Source organism: Eleutherodactylus coqui, chromosome 11 (genome assembly GCF_035609145.1).
Source record: "Eleutherodactylus coqui strain aEleCoq1 chromosome 11, aEleCoq1.hap1, whole genome shotgun sequence".
Classification (NCBI taxonomy): domain Eukaryota; kingdom Metazoa; phylum Chordata; class Amphibia; order Anura; family Eleutherodactylidae; genus Eleutherodactylus; species Eleutherodactylus coqui.
In genome coordinates this window covers 58,471,091-58,494,419 of record NC_089847.1, presented here as the reverse complement: position 1 = coordinate 58,494,419, position 23,329 = coordinate 58,471,091, and the positions used below count along the sequence as shown (strand labels likewise).

The following is a 23,329-nucleotide window of genomic DNA, read 5'->3' as shown; positions in this document are numbered from 1 at the left end:
TTGGAGACGGGGGTGGTGCAGGGGATCTTCTGGATACCGGGAGGCCTGCTTCAAGATTGCCCCCGAGTGTCTCCCCTATTGAGACAGCTGGCGGAGGCCTGGTCGAGTTTCGCTGGACGAAACGAGTTGGTCTCAACCCCGGGGCCCCTCACCCTAATCCAGGCCAACCCCCAATTTAAGACCCTGGAGCAAAACAAAACCTTGATACTAACGCCTGCGATAAGATCACCACGGGTGAGAGATGTACTAAATCAGTCAGAAATCAAACCCCTGGCGGAGTTTTTTGCGGGGACACGGGTACCGCCGGGAGCTTGGATGATATACTTACAGCTGAGGGGCTCGCTGATCTCCCCGACACCCGGGTCGAGCTGGACTAAAGCCCTTACTCCTTTTGAGGAAATGTGCACGTCACCAGAATCCCCTGGACATCTAATCTCCCTACTATACAGGATAATGCTGGACCGTGAGATGGGGGACGAACCCCCGGGGTTTGCACGAACCTGGGAGAGCGAGCTAGGTAAAGGTTTCTCGGCGGACCTGTGGCAGAGGTCTTTCATCCTAACCCACAAGGGTACAGTCCACTCCAGGCTGCAAGAGCTGAGCTATAAGGTCCTGTCACACTGGTATACAACCCCAGAAAAGATGCACAAAATGTTCCCTCAAGCTTCCACTCTGTGTTGGAGATGTTCTGGTGGAAGGGGCAACATGCTACACATTTGGTGGGAATGCCCTCTGGTGGCGACACTATGGAGGGACGTGGAGTCGCTGTATAACACTCTGTGTGGGACAGGAGTAGTGCTTACGCCCGAGATGGCACTGCTGTCTATGTTCCAGGGGCCTGTTGCCCAAGTGAGAAAAGGTGTTCTTCGATTCTTCATACTAGCAGTGAGATACATTATTCCAAAATTCTGGCCAGCTTCCTTGGGACCCACTAAGATTCATTGGGTGGAAGCAATTAACATGCTTGCAAGATTTGAGGAGATGAGGGCAGAGGAGGAGGCTGCAGTGGTGGGGTTCTATGCAACGTGGCGGCCATGGCTAGACTTTAGATCATCCCCCAGAATGGGGGAGTGCATCTCTCAGACCACAAGAGCGTCATAGGCTGACAGTTGTCCGGCAACGCTCCGTGAGATAACTGAGGAGTGATGCACCCTCCCACCCCCTCCGACACAGAGGGGAGGAGGCACGGCTAAAATGAAACCCGAACCTCCACTGGGAAACACACCACACGTTGATGGGCACAAACAAACAGAATAGCTCTGAGATGTCATAACCTCGAACTCAAGGCACCCGCACCTCATCCCCCCCCCTCCCCCACACCCAATCCCCTCCTAACTACCAGTTTAATATCTCTCTTGTTTTCCCCCTCTCAATTTTTTGGGGTTTGTTCTATACCTCCTCCTGGACACCTACCCTGAGGTGGGCTAGGATGGAGTTCCCCCTTCTATGGAAAATGGTGGACAGAGAGAAACCTTCAGTAGGCTTCATAAAAGGAAAAGTGCTGGAGCCAGAATAATGGATGCATCATAAGACTGTCATATGCTTTGTATGTTCTAAAGAATGAAAAGCATCCAAGAATGTATACTGTCATTACTCTGTTACAATAAAATCCATTTGAACTAGAAAAGTAAAAAAAAGTTATGGTATTTGAAATACGGAGATGAAAGCAAAATACCGGTAACAGTATTAGGCTATACAAGTTGTTCCGACTACCTATATCTCCTCTGATGAGGTGGTCCATGTTTCGAGGACATTTATGGAACTGAAAGTTGGACTAATATCGCACTTGCTAAATATTTATTTGATTGTTATATGAATGAATTAATATGTTTTGAATAGCTAATGAGGTCTGCTCTGGTGTGTCAGTGGTTGTGGGAGGATACTGACCAAGAGCACCCAGCGCTAGTAATCAATTAGGGGTTAAATCACAGTTTTTAATTTTTTAATTAAGAATAAGGTTTTTAAGGATGTTGAAGCATTTGTAGCTTAGAGGTGAGCAAGGTTCTAATAGAACCGAAACACGTGCTCTATTTTCTGTGAATTGCACGTTTAAATAAATAAAGCAGGAAGAATTCTCACATAAGCCGGACTCCTGTCTATGGAATTTATTTGTTTGAGTAAGCCAAAGTAACGGGGATGGCTATTTAAAGGCTTGTGAGTATACCTGCTGACAGGAATCAGGGAGCGTTCAAGCGATTAAGGTGGGACGAAATGAACTTTGTTTCTTAAACTTTATTGTTAAATAACTTAAGCACAGCATTCCCCATGACCACAGGTATACATTAACAATGGATCACAGCTTTGCAAATGGCGTCGGACGAGCAGAAATCAGCTGCAGCAGCACCATTACCGATGACAGGGGAAGTCCAACAACGGCATGGCATAGTTATTTCAGTCAGTCGCAGCCTGCAGCAAAAGCACAGGTTAGATCTGACAGTCTGAGGCATGTTCTATATTTGCTGTAACTGAGCCTCTAGATCATGCAAACTCTTAGGGCTTATTCAGACGACCGTAAATCGGCCACGTATTAATGCCGGCCGATATACAGCATCCCTCTCTGCAGGGGGAGGAGGCTGGAAGAGTCTGGAGCAGTGCACTGAGCTCCCGCTCCCTCTCTGCCCCTCTGCACTATTTGCAATGAGGGGAGGTGGGACGGGGGCAGAGCCAATTCCCGGAACTTGGGCCCCCCCCATCGTGCCTCCTGTCATTGCAAGTAGTGCAGAGGGGCAGAGAGAAGGCAGAGAGGGGGCAGGAGCTCAGTGTACTGCCCCCGGCACTTCCAGCCTTCTCCCTCTGCAGAGAGGGACGCCATATATCGGCCGGCGTGAATACCCAGCCGATATACAGTCGTCTGAATAATTCCTTAGGCTGTCGAAGCTGGCATTCCTAGATAGTTCCATACATGAACTAGTAACTATAAATCTGGCGTCCACAGAAGTATGACAATGTTGTAGAGGCAATCCCATGCCACCTTTGTTGTCTGCGGCCAAGCATTATCCTGCTGGAACATGCCTCTTGGAAGCCGCCATGAGAGGAACCCATGTGGCTGCAGGATGTCCTGAACATATCACTGAGTTATCACTGTTCCGCACACTACTAGGGGTGACAGACTGTTGGTGTGATGGTCTGGGGGACCATGGCATAGAGCAGTGGGGGTAGTGTGCTGCTCCACCGCAAAGGCAGGCTTGAGAGACCACCCTCAGTGCACAAACTGAACCTGGATTCATCATTGAAGACAACCCGGTTTCACTTCATAGCAGTCCAGGTTCATTTTTCATGACACCACTGCAAACAGAGGTGATGGTAGGTGGGTGCCAAAAGCAGTACATGTGATGGGCGCCATGAGAGCAAGTGCCTTTTTGCCTGGAAATGGTTCGGACAGGCCCAGGGACCTGCAACAATGGTGCCACCTGCCTCTGGATGGTGGACAACTAAACAGTTGGAGCTGCTCATGCTTGTCAGACGATCAGACATTCCTCTTCATCAGTGGTCTGTTGAGGGTGTCCTGAGCCCTGTCACCCCGTGTGCGTGCCCTCATGCATCCACTGGTCCCAAAACTTCCTACCAACCTGGTTAGAACGGCCCAGGTGACGGGCAGTTTGCGGATAGAACCATCCAGCTTATTGCATGCCAATTATGCGCCCACCCCCCTCCCCTCCCCTCCCCTCAAACTCTTAACTGGGCAAAATCTCTTCAGTTGCGTTGTAGAGTTGTCTAGTGGTCAACAAGCTCCACGCAAGCAGAAGAAGGTCATTACACACCCTCTAATAGCCTTTTTACAGGCCAAGAGGGAACCACTTTTAGGGCCTCAGGTGGCAAGGCCAAGCATCTAATCACACCAGAACTCTAATCACTTGCATATCTGCCTGAGATGTATCTGCATGTCAAATTTTGCAGCAAAATGACAACTCTAGGGGCTTGATTTTTTTTTTAACAAAGTACTTCAGTCGTGGATGTCCCCATACTCTACCTTTATCTTAATTAGGGAGAGTAGAGTTTCTTAGATTTTCTTTCATGAGGATTTATCCATTCAAGAAACACATGGTTACATTTCTATATATTATAGATCAATGGATTAAGGCAGATTTGTTCTCTTCAGCATTATCATGCTCTAATCTGTGTGTGGATTTTAATAGATTTCACTCGTTGCATTACAAGGCAAGAAATTCACTGAAAATCCATTGCTTGTCTGCAATATAGAGCATGCTGCATAAGGGGGAAGGGGGTGGAGAAATAAAGTAATATTCTAGAATTGTCTAATTGCTGTTCTGCATTCTTTTAAGCATTAGTTTTAAATTATTCAAGCAAAATTAAAAGGAAAAACCTATGAAGGAGTCCTTCAAGTTTCTGGTATTTTTTATTGGCAAGAATATCAAAGCAGACTACAAAATTCGCTCTGACAAAACTATTGGAACCCTAGATGAAAATGAACCATCAGTGTGAACAAAGCCTTACTGTAGTAGCTTGTGCTCGGTCACTTCAAGGGTAACTCCACAGCAGGCAGAGGAACTGACACTGCTGACATGGTCACAAACCTGCACCAAATCCACAAATCTAACTGGCAAAGCCAGCATGTGTTCCATACAAATCTCATTGTGGAACTGACTGCACTGCAAAGAGTGACATAAGTGTGTAGAAAGTGCGAGGGTTTCCTCACAAGAATGGGTATGCTGCAGATGTGATGCTGAGCTCTGGAGGTTTTGAATGTTGTGGTGTTTTTTGCCACATTGAGGATGGGCTTTTGAAAACTCCACACACTTGCATTATACTGTGAATTGCTGCAGATTTGGGGTGCAGAATCCAGAACATATCTGGACCCACCTCAATAACCATGTCGGGCTCTGGAAAATGAGCTTTGGACTGTGAGACTGCAGTCATAATATTTTAGATTATTTGTGTTTATTTCTTTAGGACATATAAAAATAATACATATGGCTTTTAATGGCACAAATTAGACATAAGAATCAGTTACTAACAAGTACTTGGCAGAAAGCTGGAATACTAGAAGTTTGGTTGCTTTTACACATGTATTAGGGCTTTCTGCTCCTTTTCAGGGAAGAGGAATTGAAGGGAAATAAAACAAAAAAAAAAAAAAAAAAAAAAAAACACACTTCAGTTTTTTTCCCCCATTGACTTTAAAAAAAAAAAAAAAAAAAAAAAGAAAGTTTGCTTTTCCATTTACTTCCATTCCTTTACATTTAAGAATTTTTGGAAGGAAAAAATAGCGCAATCCGCAAAGGAAAGCCTGTTTTTTCTAAGCCCCAATGAAGTTAAAAAAACAGATTATTTTCTTTCAACTTCAGTTTCTCTGATCCAAAAACGGAGCAGAGAGACAGAAACCATGAACTGAGCCTAACAGGTGTGAAAGCAGCCTTTGTTTTACATACTTTTAGCCTACTATAATCTTAATTCGCTTTTTATTTTCCATGGCTTTATTAAAGGGGATGTCTGAGATAATATATTTTTCTAAAAACAAAAGCAAATGAGCTCCTACTCGCCTCTACCTGATCTCTCATTGGCTGCTGCAGACTGACATCTCACATATAGGCTCTTGGGACCTCCAGACAATACGTCAGAGTGGAGAACCAAAGCGGTCAGTGGGGAACGCTCGAGGAGCAGGGAGAGGAGTCCATGAGATTATTTTTTGTGATGCAGGCTTTTTTTTTTTAAACAATATTTTCTCAATCCCTTTATTTAAAACAACACACATTTAATTACAAAAAAAAAGATCCTTCCTGAACACGCATCACAAAAAAAGTGCAATACGTTTAAACCCCCTAGTCACCCCCCCCCCCCCCCAAAAAAAAACAAATAACCAAACATTATGGCACATTAGCCAGATTTTTATTAAATTAGACTCAAAATGCATCATTATTCATTAGTTCAGCTATTTTTTTTTTCAGTTACAGGGTCTATCAGGACTTTGATGTTTGAAGTCAATGGGTGGCAGAGAAAAACTGATGCATTTGGTCATAAATTTGGCATTGGCTTTACAATCAGTTTAGATCAGCTGCAGAGAAAAAAAAACAAAAAAAAACAAAACAGCTACTCTAAAAAATACAAGCATGAACCCAACCTTATTGAAGAATATCCTGGTGTAATGGATGTCCTTACATTGCAATAGGGCTTATTCACATGAGCGTACTCGCGCAACGTAATATGCGCACAAAGTTTTGTGTGAAACGCACAGCGAATAGTACGCATCGATCTCAATGCGTTTGTTCACAGCGTATTTTATCATAAGATCTGCGATTGTGTGAAAAAAAATAGGCCCCATGATCTACTTTGGTGCACGCTGAAAAATAACCAAAGCCACCTTTTTGATAGCTTAGTTGATGAGAAATTGGGTAAGTCAAGCAAAAGCCTGTGCGGGCAGTACCCCAGAGGGCATACAGTCTGCAAATTGTGAGATTCCCTCTCTGAATGTTTTCGTTGAGTTTTCTCAAACTGCTTCAGACATCCCAACATATTTTAAACCATTGTAAGGCTCGAGTGTATTATGCAGTGTTTTACCGCCAGGTGAGCCAGCTATCGCTGCGTATGGCAGACATTGTGCACTGCGCATGGCAGCGTATCTCAGGGCACAGTCATGTGCAGTGTGACTAGTTACCGTATATACTCGAGTATTAGCCGACCCGAGTATAAGCCGCGTCAATAAGAGTTACCACAAAAAAACTGGTAAAACTTATTGACTCAAGTATAAGCCGAGCTATACTCAAGTATATACTGGGTAAAAAGAAAACCTTCATACTCCCCTCCAGCCGGCGTCTGTGTCCCTGGTGGTGGTGCGGAAAGCTGCTTCAATTTCTGTGTTCCCGGGGGTGGTGCGGCAAGCTGCTTGAATTCTCCCTGCTGTCACCCCCTCTCTACTCGGCTCGGTGATCCCCCACCGTAAGTGCTGTGATTGTCCGGCGTTCAATCCAATCACAGCGCTTCCTTACACAGCGCTGATGGCGGGGGATTTGAAAGCAGAGAGAGATGTCAGCGGGGAGAATTCTAAAGCAGCCTGACGAACGCAATGTGAATGGATCAATGAAGATCACTGTACTTTCATTTGCGTCTTTCACTGCGTATCACACGCATAATGCACTGCGTATTTTTGTTCGTGTGAATGAGACCTAAGTGCATATAAAATATATACACAAATACGATTTTTTTCCTTCTGAATTTTACTTTCACTTGAATCTACTCAAATAGGGTAAAAAAACTGCATCAAACATCGCACCAAAAATTGCATATGTGAATGAAGCCTACACTACTTTGGTGAGATTTTTGATGAGCATTATTACCTCCATCATGGCAGCATCACATTCTGAAGGATTCCTTCTTATGCCTCCAAATGAAGACAGAATATAAGCCTAACATATCAATAGGTGCCATACTATGGCTGAGAGGTTCTACAGAGCAGTAATATGGTCACCAGCATGAAGCCCAACTCAAAATATGACAAATCTAAGGTCGGGCTCACATGAGCGTACGTTTACCGTGTGATACGCAGTTAGTTGAGTCGATGAAAGTACATTGATTTTCATTGATCCATTCACGAATATTCCTTTCATGTCATAAGCGTGCAAAAAAGAACACATCATGTTCTATTTTGCCGCGTATTATGCGCGAGAGCGCCTATTGTTCTCTTTTGGAGTGTAATCAAAGTTGTCCATATGCAACTACATTGCGTATGGGTGGCATTTATACGTGCCGTTGCGAAGTAGCAGAGCGAGAAATTTAAACAAAAAAATAAACATGTCAGACTGTGCATGACGTATGCTGACATTCGTGGTGATAGGCCGGCTCACCACCGGCTCCTCAGCGGTAAAATGCTGCATGTTTCACGCAACGTTTTAAGCATATAGTTGTGTGAGCCCGACCTAAAAGAGGCCAACCAACCCAGCAGGCTATATGTATTCCATCGCAGTGCGGAAAAATAGTAAACATTGTAATAATTCAACAGTCATAACAAGAGAAATCGCTACACAGTACAGATAACAGAGTAGCAATTGCACACAGACATAGTGGGGCACATTTACTAACACTGTCCACAAGTTACAGTGCAAACTAGGGGCCTGTTTACACAGAACGATTCTCATTCAGTGTAAATGCTGCCAGTGACTGAACAACAAAGATAAGTCGTTTGCTTATCCTTCAGTTTCAGAAGGCATAAAAATCAAATGATGACTGGTAGTGTAAACAGGCAGTCTCATCTATGAATGACTGCCTGTTTCCTGTGTATGAAGGCGGGCGGCTGGAGCTATCTCCGGCCCGCTCCACCGCCATTCACTGAGTGATCACCTCTCATGTATAAAAAGTCCAGGAGCGATTATCGGTCGACAATCGTCCCATGTAAAAGAACCCAAAGAGTCAGATTTAGCACAGAAACTCCTGCTGGATAGTAAATGTGCCGAATTTTAAGACAGCCTCAATAAAGTTCATACCACTTATTTGTTGGCTTACTTTATGCCAAAAATTGCACCAAACTTTTTGAGCGATGTGCTACAATTAGATTACACCCCCTTTTCCAAGAAAAACACACCCCTCCGGACAAATAAGAAAACCTTTCGAAGATCTCTAAAAACATGTAATAAATCTGTCATATTTTGAATATTAAGTATGCCTGATTGTGTATTCTATGGAGAACCGTGGTCTAGATCAATTACATCATCTTGAATCGGTGATACTAATTAGCTGAAGTGCAGCTATCTTGTGCCAATGAATCATGCACAGCATATTATCCTTGATGGTGGTCACAAATTGATTCTCTATCAAATACATTTATAAAATGTGCAAAAGAACAAGATTATTGTTAACCTGAAAGTCTGCATAAAGGTAATGTTCTTTAGGTCCCCGCCTTTATCACATATATAAATTATTAGCCATCGACTACCATTCTGCTTAGATTGCACTTATTTTTCCATCTGGAGTGTGAAATTGGTTGCAAAAACACTTCAGTCGCTTACTACATAAGAAGTAATCACAAATGCACCAATGGTGATGAGAATAAAAAAATAGCAAAAAGTTAACATCCTTTCTATATTAAAAAAATAAGTCTAACTTGACATTGTGCGTTTACATCTCTGAATCAGCGTACATCCCATTAATTAAATAATCTACTTGAGTATAGTCTTTTTTCTTGTAGCTCTCGTAAGCCTGAAGTATAAACAGCACTATAACTGCTATAAAGAATAAGTTCCCCAATAGCAGCACTGCCAGCAAAAAGCTGGTATTCTGGACATGTTTTGCATCCCCCCTGTTATCACCTTTCTGTAAGTCACCATCCTTAAAGTAAGACTCTGTAGAGATCTTTGTTGAGGTCAACACAGAAGAGTCGGATTTGGACGTTTTACTTGTGCTTGGGTTACTGCTGGTTGATGATGATGAAGAAATACTTGGCTTTGCTGTAGAGGTAGCTTCATGGGGTGAAGATGTCTCCAACAACCTTGTAACAAGTGGAACAGAGAAAGTAGTATTTAGAACTGTTGGCTTCATTGGACTTGTGGTAGTTAATTGCTTGGTTGGCTCTGAGGTGATGAATTCTGTTGTAGTTACTGCTGTAGTAGTGGTTGGAAAGTTGAGTGCAGTATTCAGGGCTGGCATACTGCTCTTCGTAATATTAGCCTCTGTAGTGGTGGCTGCTAATGGCTCTTTGGTGTTAGCTGAGGGTTGAATTGGCACTGGTGGTACTGTAGTCAACACAACTGTTGGCTCACTGCTTATGATGGTCGTTCGTACCATGGTTGGGCTTGCATCCGGAGTGGTTTTCTCTCTAGCATTATCTTTCTCAGTTACTAAAGTTATATCGATTTGCTCTGTTGTTGCCTTTGTTGTTATATTTATAGCTGAAGGATTCACAATGGGAATAGTTTTTAAAGCAGCTCCTGTTGTGGTGGACATTGCAGTTGTTACTAGTTCTATGGTCTTTAAGGTCATTGAAGAACTTTTTGTTAGAATTATTGCCTCTGTACTAGTTGTAGTAAAGGTAGTTGTCGTGGATGGGATTCCTGCTGTACTAGAAGTTGCTGGAGTGGTTTTTATTGCTTTTTCTGTGCTTGTGGTAGCTTGTTTTGCTGGGTGTTCTGTACTGTTTGTGGATATAGCAGTGGTTGTTGACACAATTCCTGATGTAATAGAGGCTGCTGGAATAGTTATTTCCTCTATGGTTGTGATACTTGGGTTGACTAGATGTTCCACACTAGTAGGCGTAGTTTTAACAGTCGCTTTTATTGGATCGATTGTTGTCTCTAGGTCAAGGGTTTTTGTAGTTCCTCTTGTAGGCATTTTGGAGGGTGTTGTACCAGTTGGGGTAGCTTTATCAGATATTGTCCTTTTTATAAAATGCTTCTTGCTTTTATAACCTTTTCCTGTATCTCGTTTTCTTCTTTTCTTTAAATAATTTTTACCTGTTCAAGATTTAAAGAAATAAATTACCAAACTGCTTTTAGAAAAGGAGAATTTTAAACATTAGCTACAATGTTATAAGCTGAACAATTTTCCGGTCTAAGGGCTCATTCACACACAGCCGTATCTGCAGTACTATTATGTATTTTACAACATAAATCTCACTGATTTGCCTTGAGGTCTTCACGCACATGAAAAATCACAGCCAGTCTTATTTTGGTCTGTATTATGGACCAAAATTGGCGATATATGACTGTGGGATTGTGTAAGAACACAGTAAATACGCACGATACATGAATATTTATGCATGAAAGCAGGAGAAATCAATGGGACATTCTTGTTTTTTTGAGTGTGTGAAAAATAGTGAAAACGCGTGCAAAAATTATGCAGTTTCACGTATTGACACTATATGTGGCCATGTGAGTGAACCCTTAGAACCAGCTTAAAAACATTAGGGGCCAGCAATGATACAACTGAACACAACTTGTGTCTTGAGATTTAGGGTGCATTCAAACGACCGTATATCGGCTGGGTTTTCACGCCCAGCCAATATACGGCGTCTCTCTCTGCAGGGGGAGGAGGCTGGAAGAGTCAGGAGCAGTGCTCTGAGCTCCTGCCCCTCTCTGCCTCCTCTCTACCCCCCTGCACTATTTTCAATGAGGAGAGAGGGGGGACAGGGGCGGAGCTAATTCGGCAAACTTAGCCCCGCCCCATTCCGCCTCCGCATTTCAAATAGTGCAGAGGGGCGGAGAGGGCGTGGAGAGGAGGCAGAAAGGGGGCAGAAGCTCAGAGCACTGGTCCCGGCTCTTCCAGCCTCCTCCCCCTGCAGAGAGAGACGCCGTACATCGGCTGGGTGTGAAAACCCAGCCGATATACAGTCGTCTGAAACAGCTCTTAAGCAGTGTTGGGGGATAATTTCAGATGTACGAATAGTTAGTTTTCAACTAATAAAAGGTTTCTAAATTATTGTACTGAATTATCACTGAAAGAAAAATATAAGAACAAACGATCACTGAAAATGGCCATATACTTACAAATACAGGAGTGCAGACATGTGCACCACCTCAGCATGCAGGCTGCCGAAGGAGGGAGCATATTACACCTGTGGAGGACACCAATGAACCAGCCACTCACACAACCTCTTAATAGGGGGGGGGGGGCGGCTGCCTAGTGTATACTCCTACACAGTAGTAACATTTTGGCAGCCTGCATGCTGAAGTGGTTCACGTTTGCCCTCCTGTATCTGTAAGTGTATGGCTGTTTTCAGTGATCATTTCTAAATTATTGTACTGGTCCCTCCTTGGAAACGGAGCAGATAAATAAAAATGGGCAGGCCTCATGAATATCATAGAATGGAGGCCATGAAATTTCAGTTAGAAAAAGCACATAGAAAATCAGCAATACAAATTGGAGTAGAGCAGCTGGTTTTAGAGAGCCACTAGCAAGTGACAACAGAGCTGCGAGAGCTCACTCTCACGTGTGTATGTCGCCTGTGTATTACATGGTGCCAAAAGCTCATTGATTTCTATTGGGCCGCTCACACCTGCGTGGTTTTTTTTTGGTTGTATTTTTTTATTTTACACGTGTAAAAAAAAAACAAAACAAAAAAACGCAGCATCCCCTATTTTTGTGCACAATACACACTAATATAAGCTATGGAGATTTAATATATGCAACAAGTACGCATTGTAGATGTGCAGTAGCAAGAGTGGCCTGCAGAGGGCCTAGACAGGCATTCTGAGTCTAGATAGGAAAGGGTCAACACCTAAATGTGTGGCACGATGCAATATAAAAGTCTTGGCTCCTATCACACTCAGGGGAAGGAATAACTCAGTGGAGCTAAAGGGCTGCTAGACAGGAGGTCCAGTTTTGGAACAGTCAGTCTGAAAGAGGATGACGCCCTCTAGACGCCCCAGGCCGAGTTAGTGATGGTGGCCCTATGGGTTTGTGATCCCTCAATTACAGACTTTGTTTTGTATGCTGTGTCTGCTGTGCACATACGTTTGCTGTGAATAAGTACTGGCACGTGCGAGTTTTAAAGAAAGTAAGTCTCCTGAAGCCTTTTTATATACTTATGGTGCCCATTTCCGGAGCGGGAAAGGTCGGTGATCCGCAGGCAAGGAACCCCCTTGCACAGCATATATATACTGTGTATTTTACGAGCATGAAAAATACGTGGGACACATATGCCCAGGTGAGTGAGCCATTATGCTGTATTTAGGACGACATGCAGAGTGCAGGTGGACAGGTTTTTCATGGATCAGCCATTCATTTGTCCTAATGTTATTCAGCATATCTGTGTTTATCCTGTTGATAGTCACAATATGAAAGTAAGAAACAGAAGTACTTTTACTCTGCTCCCCCGTGCTATAGTTCAGCTCCATCTATGAAGTGTCAAGACATTACGTGCAAGTAAACCATAAAATGTGAGCAGACAAACAGCTTGCGAAACAAGTAAAAGGAAATAACTTACTAAATTACCTAGAGTTGCACAAACTCCTCCGACGTAATCCCGCTTCACAAACTGGCCCTTGGTGTGTGGAGGGAAGTTAAAACCCTTCAAAGATACCAAAACGTAATACCCGATCTTCCCCTATGGAACAATCCTGCTTTCGCTGCACTACAATCGGTCCCAGACCCACAGTATTGGATGTCTCTGGGGATAAATACACTGGACGATATATATACGGACGGGATACTCCCTACATTCACTCAACTACGCGACAGGCTACAATCCCCACATCTCCAATTATTCAGATTTTTCCAGCTGAGACATGTGCTGAATTCCCAATTTCCACCCACTTCAACCCGAATATCCAGATTTCCTACAATTGGCATCCTTAAATCACAAGGACCCAAAGGGCTAATCTCGGTTCTCTACACACATCTTCTCTCGGCCAAAATAGATCACAACCCACTTTCGGGATATGACAGGTGGAAACAAACCATTCCATCTCACACCTGAAGACTGGCAAGATATCTCCAAATCCCACCTATTGGTCTCCCCTGCCATAAATAACAAACTGATTCAGCTATACATAATACATCAAGCATATCTCACCCCCAGCCGTCTTCACAAAATGGGCAACATACCCTCAAACTCCTGCCATAGATGCCGCCAGCCAGAGGCCAACTTCTGGCACCTGATGTGGGAATGCCCCCCTGTCAGTGAATACTGGACCAAAACTATTGACCTCATAAATTCATTACTACCTCCCCCATTCACTGTTAACCTGGACCCCAAGATGGTGGTGTTTGGCTTACTGGAGGAGGAGGAGTGGCCATACTACACTCGTACATTTCTCGAGAAGGTACTATTTTTAGCACGCAAGGTGATAGCCATGAAATGGATGGCTACAGAACCCCCCTCAACTCTACACTGGATTCAAATAGTAAATACCGTAGTCTCCTATGAAAAAATTATTTTTCAGAACAGAGGCTGCCTGAGCAAATTTCAAAAAGTATGGGGTGCCTGGTTGGACTCTCACTCCACCTTGTCTACGGAATAAACCCTGAGCCCCAATTCCATTCCCCCCTCACTTCCCTCCCCCTTCTTTTACCAACAAGCGCTCCATGACTTGTAATATTTCTCTTTCTTTCTCAGTACTAGACAGAACAGAACGGTTTTATTTGTTTTTTGTTTTTGTAAAAAAAGTTAAAAAGTTGAAAGCTTACAGTAATAAATGCTCAAACAACCTATTCAAGGGGTACGGTAGCAACTACTGTATTCAATCAAGCACAGTTTAATAACCATGTATCTATTGACATGTACCTAACAAAGTTGTTTTTTGACTCTGTACTCTGCAAATCTTTCAATAAACAAAACGAATTAAAAAAAAACAAAACACAAAATGTGGTACACAGCTTACTATTTTGGCATCCATTTTTTTAAAACAAATATATGTACATACATATGTATATACAAAAAAAAAAAAAAAAAAGTTTGGTACCATGTTAGCCAGTAAAATGTATCATATCTACAAGATAATTAGGTTTCTCTCACCGAGAACAATCACACTATGTATATACATACACACAATATAAAGCCATTTCAATATTATATACATATATGCGCACACAGTAATATATACAATAAAATCTGGAGACTAAAAGGAGAACACAGTGAGGACCTCCAAGATCTGTGGTTCTCTCCTTCTGGTAGGTCATTCCCCATCTTATATATAACCTGTACATTGCCCCCATCCCTGCTATAAATGAGATCTCTTGAGGTCTTTTGGGGAACCCCAGATTTAGGTTCAAAAGAAAACCTGGAACAGTATCTGGAAACATTGTAGACATTTGGGCACAGCAGACTGTAGTTAAAGGGGTTATCCCACCAAATAGAATATAGCCCATAGCACGCGTTTGAATAGTGCGAATAGAGCAGTAGTCATTCATGCACACTGCTGCTCCATGCAATGTTCTCTCGGTACTGTATATAGGGCGGAAATGTGACCCCCACTCCATTTAAATTCTTCAGCTATGTGGCTTGAGAATTCTAGAGCATGGTGGTTGTCTCAATGATCATATATAAAATTATCACCTACGGGGTGAATAGGCGATAAATGTTACTCATAGGATAAACCTTTTAAAAGGTATTTTGTGAAGAGATTAAAGCCTTCTAAGAATGAGCAATCCTTGTGCAGCTACTCCATCCCCTAACAATCAACTGTTACCACTGAGTAAAACTGTGTGATCTTATTTCCACTGCAGTAGGTATAGCTTTTAGTATCTGAATAGGAAATCATGTAATGCAATCTTCCAGGAGATCAGTTATTGTCTCTAACATGTGTTAGTTCGCATTGACCAATCACGTTGTGGGGGCACGATGAATTGGCTGAGCGACGGCATTGATTGGTCAATTCACAAACCCCACCTCTACAACGTGATTAGTTCTTCAAACTCTGCTCAGCCAATCAGAGCCATTGCTTCCTGGAGGCATGATTTTTAAGTCCCTCAACCAGGAAGTGATCTTCTGTGGGCACACTAGGACTGCAGGACCCGGACCGAGCCTGCTAGGTAAAGATTCCTTTTTTTTTTGTCAGGGAATGCAGCTAGGGCTTATTTTAGGGGTAGGGAAATGTATTGCATGAAAATCGCTAGTGAGTTGCGCTAAAGAAGAAGCCTTCATGAGGAAACATGGGCTACAAAAAATAAGGTCACAGAAAAAAAGCAAACAAAAAAAAATCGTGGCATGCTCAATATTTGAGCGTTTTTTTCCCCACATAAGATAGCATCAGGGAAAACATCGCGAGTGTGAAGGAGCTCATTGGAAAGCATGGGCTTATCACACATGCGATTTTGTAGCACTGTCACATCGCAAAAAACTCTCGTGATTTTGTCACCCGTTTGAAAGCAGCCTTAGCTGCATTTTTAACGCAAATGTCAATGGGACTTTCTAATGTTAAAAACGCATCGCAAGTTTGTGCTTTGTCAATGGGATTTTCTAATGTTAAAAACCCATCACACAAAAATATCAAAGCACAAACTTGCGATGCGTTTTTAACATTAGAAAATCCCACTGACAATTGTGTTAAAAAAAGGCAAGTGTGTACCCTTATATTATACAAATTGCAGCTTCGACATCTCGAGGCTCTCCTTCTTGGCTGTAAACTTTAACACCTGTCCTCCCATCTTCCCCCCTCATGAGTAGTTGTAGAACCCGTCAATCAGTGTAACTGTCAGATTTTTCAAGCAAATGAGTCCTCCAGCTTGTAGATTAAAATCGATAAATCGCCAGGCCCAGATGGAATACAACCAAGGGTACTAAGGGAACTAAGTGAGGAGATAGCTAGGTTGCTATACCTAATATTTCTAGACACTATCAAGACCAGTGTTGTACCATTGGATTGGCGCATTGCCAACATGGTTCCAATTTACAAAAAGGGGACCAAAAGTGAGCCTGGTAACTACAGGCCGGGAAGTCTCACTTCAGTAATAGGAAAAATTTTCAAGGGGATTCTGAGAGATGCCATCGATGAGCACCTCAAGGAGAACGAGGGAATAACTCCTCACCAGCATGGATTCATGAAGGGTCGCTCATGTCAGACAAATCTGATCAGTTTCTACGATGAAGTAAGCTCTAGGCTGGACCTGGGAGAATCTATTGATCTCGTATATCTGGACTTCTCTAAAGCATTTGACACCGTGCCACATAATAGGCTAATATACAAAATGAGACAGCTCGGATTGGGTGAAAACGTGTGTAATTGGGTAAAAAATTGGCTCAATGATAGAAAGCAGAGGGTGGTAATAAATGGCTCATACTCTGATTGGGCCACCGTCGCTAGCGGGGTGCCACAGGGTTCAGTATTAGGCCCCATTATGTTCAATATAGTTATTAACGACCTGATAGAGGGGCTGCACAGTAAAATATCAATATTTGCAGACGACACAAAATTATACAATATAATTAATGCAATGGAGAACAATGTGCGGCTACAAACGGACCTAGATAAGCTGGGGGCTTGGGCAGAAAAATGGCAAATGAAGTTCAATGTTGATAAATGTAAGGTTATGCACATGGGCAGCAAAAATGGATGTTACCAATATACACTTAATGGGGCACTGCTAGGGAAAAGTGATATGGAAAAAGACCTGGAGGTACTAGTGGATTGTAGACTAAACTGGAGTAACCAATGCCAGTCAGCTGCTGCAAAGGCAAATAAAGTTTTGGGATGCATTAAAAGAGGTATAGGGGTGAGGGATAAGAACATTATCCTTCCACTATATAATGCACTTGTCAGGCCTCACATGGAATACTGCGTACAGTTCTGGTCACCGGTGCTCAGGAAAGATGCTACGGTATTGGAGGGGGTTCAAAGAAGGGCAACTAAACTAATACATGGAATGACTGGACTGGAATACCCAGAGAGGCTATCCAAATTGGGACTATTTACTCTAGAAAAAAGAAGGTTAAGAGGCGACCAAATAACCATGTATAAGTACATGAGTGAACAATACAAGGATCTCTCCCAGGATCTGTTTATACCCAGGACTACGACGGTAACAAGAGGGTATCCGCTACGATTAGAAAAATGCAGGTTTCATCACCAACATAGAAAAGGGTTCTTTACTGTTAGACTGTGGAACTCTGTCTGAGGACGTAGTGATGGCGAAATCCATAGAGGAGTTTAAAAGGGGACTGGATGTCTTTCTGGAGAGGAAGGATATTATAGGCTATACATCTAAGGTTATTTGTTAATCAGGGTATACAGGCAGGTAGGAACCATTAGGGGTTGATCCAGGGAACAGTCTGATTGCCATTAGGGAGTCGGGAAGGAATTTTTTCCCCAAAAGGGCTAATTGGCTTCTGCTCTTGGGGTTTTTTGCCTTCCTCTGGATCAACAAAACAGGAGGCTAAACAGGCTGGACTAGATGGACATAGTTCGTAAGGCTGAATGAAGACAATGTTACTATGTACTATATAGCCATACACTGCCAGAGCAGGAGGAAAACTTCTAAAACATTTATTTATTCCAAGTGCAAAAATATTTTTCTGTAATAATGCGTTGAGTAAAAAGTGAAAGAAGCCGTCTGCAGCCTTTATATTTAGCATCTGCTGGAATAATATACATTTTAAAAGGTTAGCAAATGTTGTAGAAGGTGGGTAGTACTGGAAACTTACCTAAAGGTGGATCTGTGACCACTTGGGCGATCGAGGTGCGGCATAATTTGTTACAAAACATTATGGTACACCACTTGTACAGCACCAAAGATCGGCCGCAGTAAATATTATCTAAGAAAAATTACAGAGAAAAAGTAAATATATACAAATTTAATATTACAAGAAAAAATAAAATGATGCCTTTTCATTTAAAGAAACACTGATCCTGTATTTTATCTATGCAGTGGACAGTGATCCCTGTGAAGGGCCATAGATAGGATGATAGCATGACATACACTTCAATAAAAGCAGGTGGAAAGCCATTAAACAGGATTTCAAGAACTAAGACAGTCGATTTTTCGTGCAAGAATCTTAAATATAGTATCTGATACTACCTATACCAGAGTCAGCACGAGATTAGGGAGGTGAACAAGTAGGTCAAGAATTCATGTAGGAAGGAGAGGTTTGAATTTGTGGAGAACTGGGCTGACTTCTCTGTTGGCTACAGCGTCTATGGTAGGGATAGGTGGCACCTGAATGGGAAGGGTGCAGCTGTGTTGTGCCTCATCTCTGAATCGGCCTCACATTAGGCACACAGGGGTTACTAAGGTGAGGTACAGATCATAGGTTTACTTACTATTATGAAGTGAGAAACAAGGGGCTATTAATTTCGTAACTCCATGTACCTCGCTTTGTTTTAACTCTAAGGCCCGATGTCCACATGCGGATTTTATTTCTAAAATCCGTGCGTGGCCCCCACATGGTAGATCCATCCGTCTTGCTGCCCATAGGAATGCATTGAAGCCTATGGAAGCCGTCCGGATCCGCGGCGCAGTTGTTTTTGTGCTGATACGCAGCAGAGCAGGAGATTTAAAAGAAAAAAAAAGAAAAATATGGTGTTCACGGTGCATGCGTGAGACACGCTGCCGGCATGTCGAGTATATCTGCCGGTTGGAAGAAAGAAGGTCTGGCCTGCACAGAAGAGAGACCCGCAGCGTCCGGAGAGGTGAGTATAATGTATTTTTCCGCTCCATGGCCGCGGGCACGCACTGATTTTACTGCAGGATTCAGCAGTGGAATCCATGCGTGCAAGTGGACATGAGGCCTAAGGCCTCCTTCACACGGGCGACAAAGTCGCGTGATTTTGTAGCGTTGCTACAAAATCGCATGTGTAAGCAGCCCTTGTTTTCCTATGGGTTCCTTCACACATGCAATGTTTTGTAGCATGCTACAAAACGACATAAAAACCTTACGGGCCCGGCGACATGCCCGCGACTCACGAGGTTTTGTAGCCCATGTTTTCCTATGGAGCCTTCCTCTGTTGCATCGCATGAAAACGCGGTTTTAGTGCAATACGATGCAACTTTGACAGTAGCAAATGCTACTGTCAAAGCTATAAGCTAAGCCCTACCTGCAGGGGGATAAAAAAAAATTAAAAAATAAAAATCAAAAAACCCTGCCTCCTGGAAGCACTGGCTGTGATTGGCTGATGCTTAGCCAATCACAGCCAGCGCTCGATGAGTGGCTGTTATTGGTTCAATCACAGTCATTCATCGAGCACTGGCTGTGTGTTGGGGTTATGTATCCTGTCTGTGTTCAGTAAATGTGAGCAGGTCTTGCAGCTCCTTACATTGCAGAGATAAGTTCCTTTTTGTGTGTCAGAGGGCTATGAACTTCTGATCGTTTCTCAGATTTGGAGGTTGCCTGTCACATGGCAGGCAGGAGAGGGTCTGGTAATGCGGTTTCCAGGCGGTCAAACCTTGTGTGAAGAACTATTTTAAACAGTTCCGCAGGTATGCATATATAAAGAGCCAAAGGAAATATGCTTCGTGCAAGGGTGTAGCTAATAATTCTAGTATTGGGCCTCATATACTATAAAATGATGACAGGTTTCCATAACAATCAGTTTCTGAAAGCAGCAGTCTTAAAATAAAGCAATATGTTACATATAATCCATCATTATTAGAAACACATTCACAGCACTAAGCAGAAAAATGTCCTTTGTGTAGAACGAGAGGGAGTCTGGGAATTGGGTATTTGGTAAATATAAACAGATGACAGATGCGGATTTGAAATATCCATATATAGCACAGGCAATATATTGTTGTGTGGCTGCAAATGCAATATCTACACAAATATATATGAGTTGCTATAGGCTGCCCGCCCACGGCTAAGACGGAATATCGCTAGTGATATTCTGCCACAGAAGAGGGGGGGGGGGGGGGGGGGGGACTGACAGGTCTCCGGGGTGAGCCTAAAGCTAATAGGCTCACCGTGGAAAATCGCAGCATGCCGTGATTTGAATCCCGCAGGTGGAGAATTGCTATGATTCCCCGCTCGCAGAGGTCTAGCTGCGCTTTCAATAGTTAGCCTATGGAAAGTGTGTCATGCGAGGTTTGCAGGCGATTTTTCGCCGCGGATCTCGCAATGACAACTCGCCTGTGGACAGCCAGTTGTGTACAATACGGGAATGCCATACAAAGCAGGTCGAGACTGATATAGCGGGAAAGGCATTTTTAAAAGGACAGTTATACATTAGAACCATTTCAGAGATGCCTTACCATAACGTGTTAAAGTTCTTATAGGTACAGAAAATTTTTATCACAGACAACCTTGACAGATAGAATTTTTGATGACAACCTGCTAGTAACGCCTTGTTCACACGGGCGACAAAGTGGTGCGATTTTGTAGCGTTGCTATAATGCTACAAATCGCATCTATGAGAAGCCCATGCTTTCCTATGGGTTACTTCACACGTGATTTTGTGTAGCATGCGACAATCAGACACAAAAACCTCACGGGTCCCGCTATATGCATGTGGTGCGATGTAACTTTGACAGTAGGAAATTCTACTGTTAAAGCTAAAATGTAAGCCCTGGCTGCAGAAAAAGAGAAAACAAACACACACACAAACACACACACAAACACACACACCACCTGTCCTGTGCTGTCAGCCCGGCCGCATCTTCTCCCCGGGTCCGCGGCAGTGATCTTCTCTTATGGGCGAGGATTCAAAAATCCCCGCCTTCTGGAAGCGCTGGCTGTGATTGGCTGATGCTTAGCCAATCACAGCCAGCGCTCGATGAATGGCAGTGATTGAACCAATCACAGCAATTCATCGAATGCTGGCTGTGATAGGCTAAGCGTCAGCCAATCACAGCCAGAACTTCCAGGAGGCGGGGTTTTTGAATCCCCGGCCAGAAGAGAAGATGATGATCTGTGCCGGGGGACCCGGGGAGAAGATGCGGCCAGGCTGACAGGTGATGTATGTGTGTTTTCTTTTTCTGTTCTTCTTCAGCTACAGCGTATTTTCAGGGAAGGCCTTATATTTCAAGCCTCCCCCGAAAATCCTAGTATGTGGTGCTACAAAGTCGCGGTATCACCGCGAGAAATAGCAGTGTTATCGCACAGACCAACGATACAATATTGCTGCGATTTTCTCGCAGCGATGCCGCGTCGCCCGTGTGAACGAGGCTTAATAAACACACATATAAGGACAACAGGGGAAGAGAGTGTAGAAGAAAATGGTTATTAGAATGTAGTGATTATGGTGCTGCAGTAAGCCATACCAGAAACATAAGCCAAAAATAATAGCAAATACTGCATGTTAGAAGGGTTGTTCCAAATGACAAACCCTTCTTAGACTGATGTTGCCCTGGCTGCTTAGGACATGTACTATTGGCAAGCATTCAAATTAATGAGCAACCACATAAATACATGGTCATGTTGAGTCTGCCAGTCAATCCCCCTTACTGAAGATCTTTGCTGCCATCAAGAGGGAGTTTTGAAAAAATATAATATCCACAGACCCTAAGGCTGGGTTCACTCACACAGGGCGGATTTGTTGCAGTTTTACCGCAGAAGAACTGCTATTGTGGCAAAACCGCTTCAAAGGTTATATTTGTTTTGCGTATTTTCTTGTGTATTTTCCGTGCAGACAATACGCAGGTGTTTTTCCGCAGCGCTTTTTTTACTTTTGCAGTGGAATATGGTGCGGATTTTGCTGCGCCCATAGAGGTCTATGGACAAAAAAAGCGCTGCGGAAAAGTCAAAAGAATTGACATGCTGTGTCTTGAAAAACCGCACAGTAGCTGCATTTCCGCACTGCGGCAGTGCGGAAAAAATCTGTCCTGTGAGAACAGCTTTTTGCCCAAACACATTTGCACTGCATTGCACTGCTAATGCAGTGGTTTTGCCGCAGTGCAGATATGCAACAGCAAACCGCGGCAGAACAGCAGCAAATCCGTCCTGTGTGAACCCAGGCTAATAATCGTTATTTACCAGGGTCTAAAAGAAAACAAAAGGAAAACATACCGAAATATTAAAATTCTTAATGGATTCATGGCACAAATTAATCTTTCTAAAAAGGTAAAGCTAATCATGCATGTAGAACATACAATAAAAAGCATCTTTAAAAAAAAAAAAAAGTTGCGAGCAGAAATTCAAATATGAAAATATATTTTAAAAAGTTTATCATCCCATTAAGGGCCAAGCACTGTAAGCCCAGCTGTATGTAAGATTACGGCGGGGGTTAAAGCCCCTGCTTCTGCAATCAATCAGAAGAAGAATGGGTTGTCAGCTGTTAGTCACAGCTGATAACTCGGAGGAGGAGGAGGGAGAAGTGGGTTTTAACCATGTTTCCTCCTTTATTTAAGTACACATCCCTCAATGAGCGAGATGTACTAAAAAGTTAAGGTGGAAATCTTTCTTTCACTACGCGAGCCGGCAGTCAGTGACCGCCAGGTGACCCTAATCGGCTGTGCCAGTGACTGGATGCCCCAGCTACAGTGGAAAAATGTCAAAAAAAACAACAAAAAAACTCACAAACATGTGAATGTCCCCCAGAGGTCTTATGACGTCACGGGGGACAATACATAGTAAAAAAAATAAAAATACATAAATGAGTAAAAAGAATTTACAGAATAAAATATATACATAAGAAAATAACCCAAAACAGTCGCTATATGCGCCCTGTAATCCAAAACCATTATATATCAAAACGTCCGAAACAAAATGAGGAACCCGTTCCTATACTTTATTTTAGTGTAAATATACAAATTTAAAAAATGGAAGAAAAAAAAAGTAATTGAAAAAGATATTGAAAAAATAGCTATATATTATATCACAGAAAAACAAAACCCGCAGAAAAAAAATGGATTATACCTACCAGATAATCAGGTTTCCAGTAGTCTCCACGACAGCACCAATTGAGATTGCCTCCTCCTGATAGGACAGGAACACACAGAGGTTAAAAGCTCCCCCCTTCCCCACTTTTCTCAGTGGATTCTAACGAATTGCCGGGGTAGGAGCTCAACTTACATTTTTTTCTTT

The 23,329-nt window shown here is 43.0% G+C and overlaps 1 protein-coding gene across 1 annotated transcript in view; it reads right to left on the bottom strand.

Annotated features, from left to right (window-relative positions):
- Positions 1-5,822: 5,822 nt before the first annotated feature.
- The window catches only part of LOC136582882 (uncharacterized protein C11orf24 homolog), a 65,058-nt gene continuing 47,551 nt past the window's right edge, over positions 5,823-23,329 (bottom strand). The window contains exons 3-4 of the mRNA XM_066584167.1: positions 18,020-18,130; positions 5,823-10,394 (exon numbers count right to left, since the gene is read on the bottom strand). Coding sequence (XP_066440264.1) covers positions 9,064-10,394; positions 18,020-18,130 — 1,442 coding nt within the window. The 3' untranslated portion in view covers positions 5,823-9,063. The remainder of the gene's footprint in view (positions 10,395-18,019; positions 18,131-23,329) is intronic.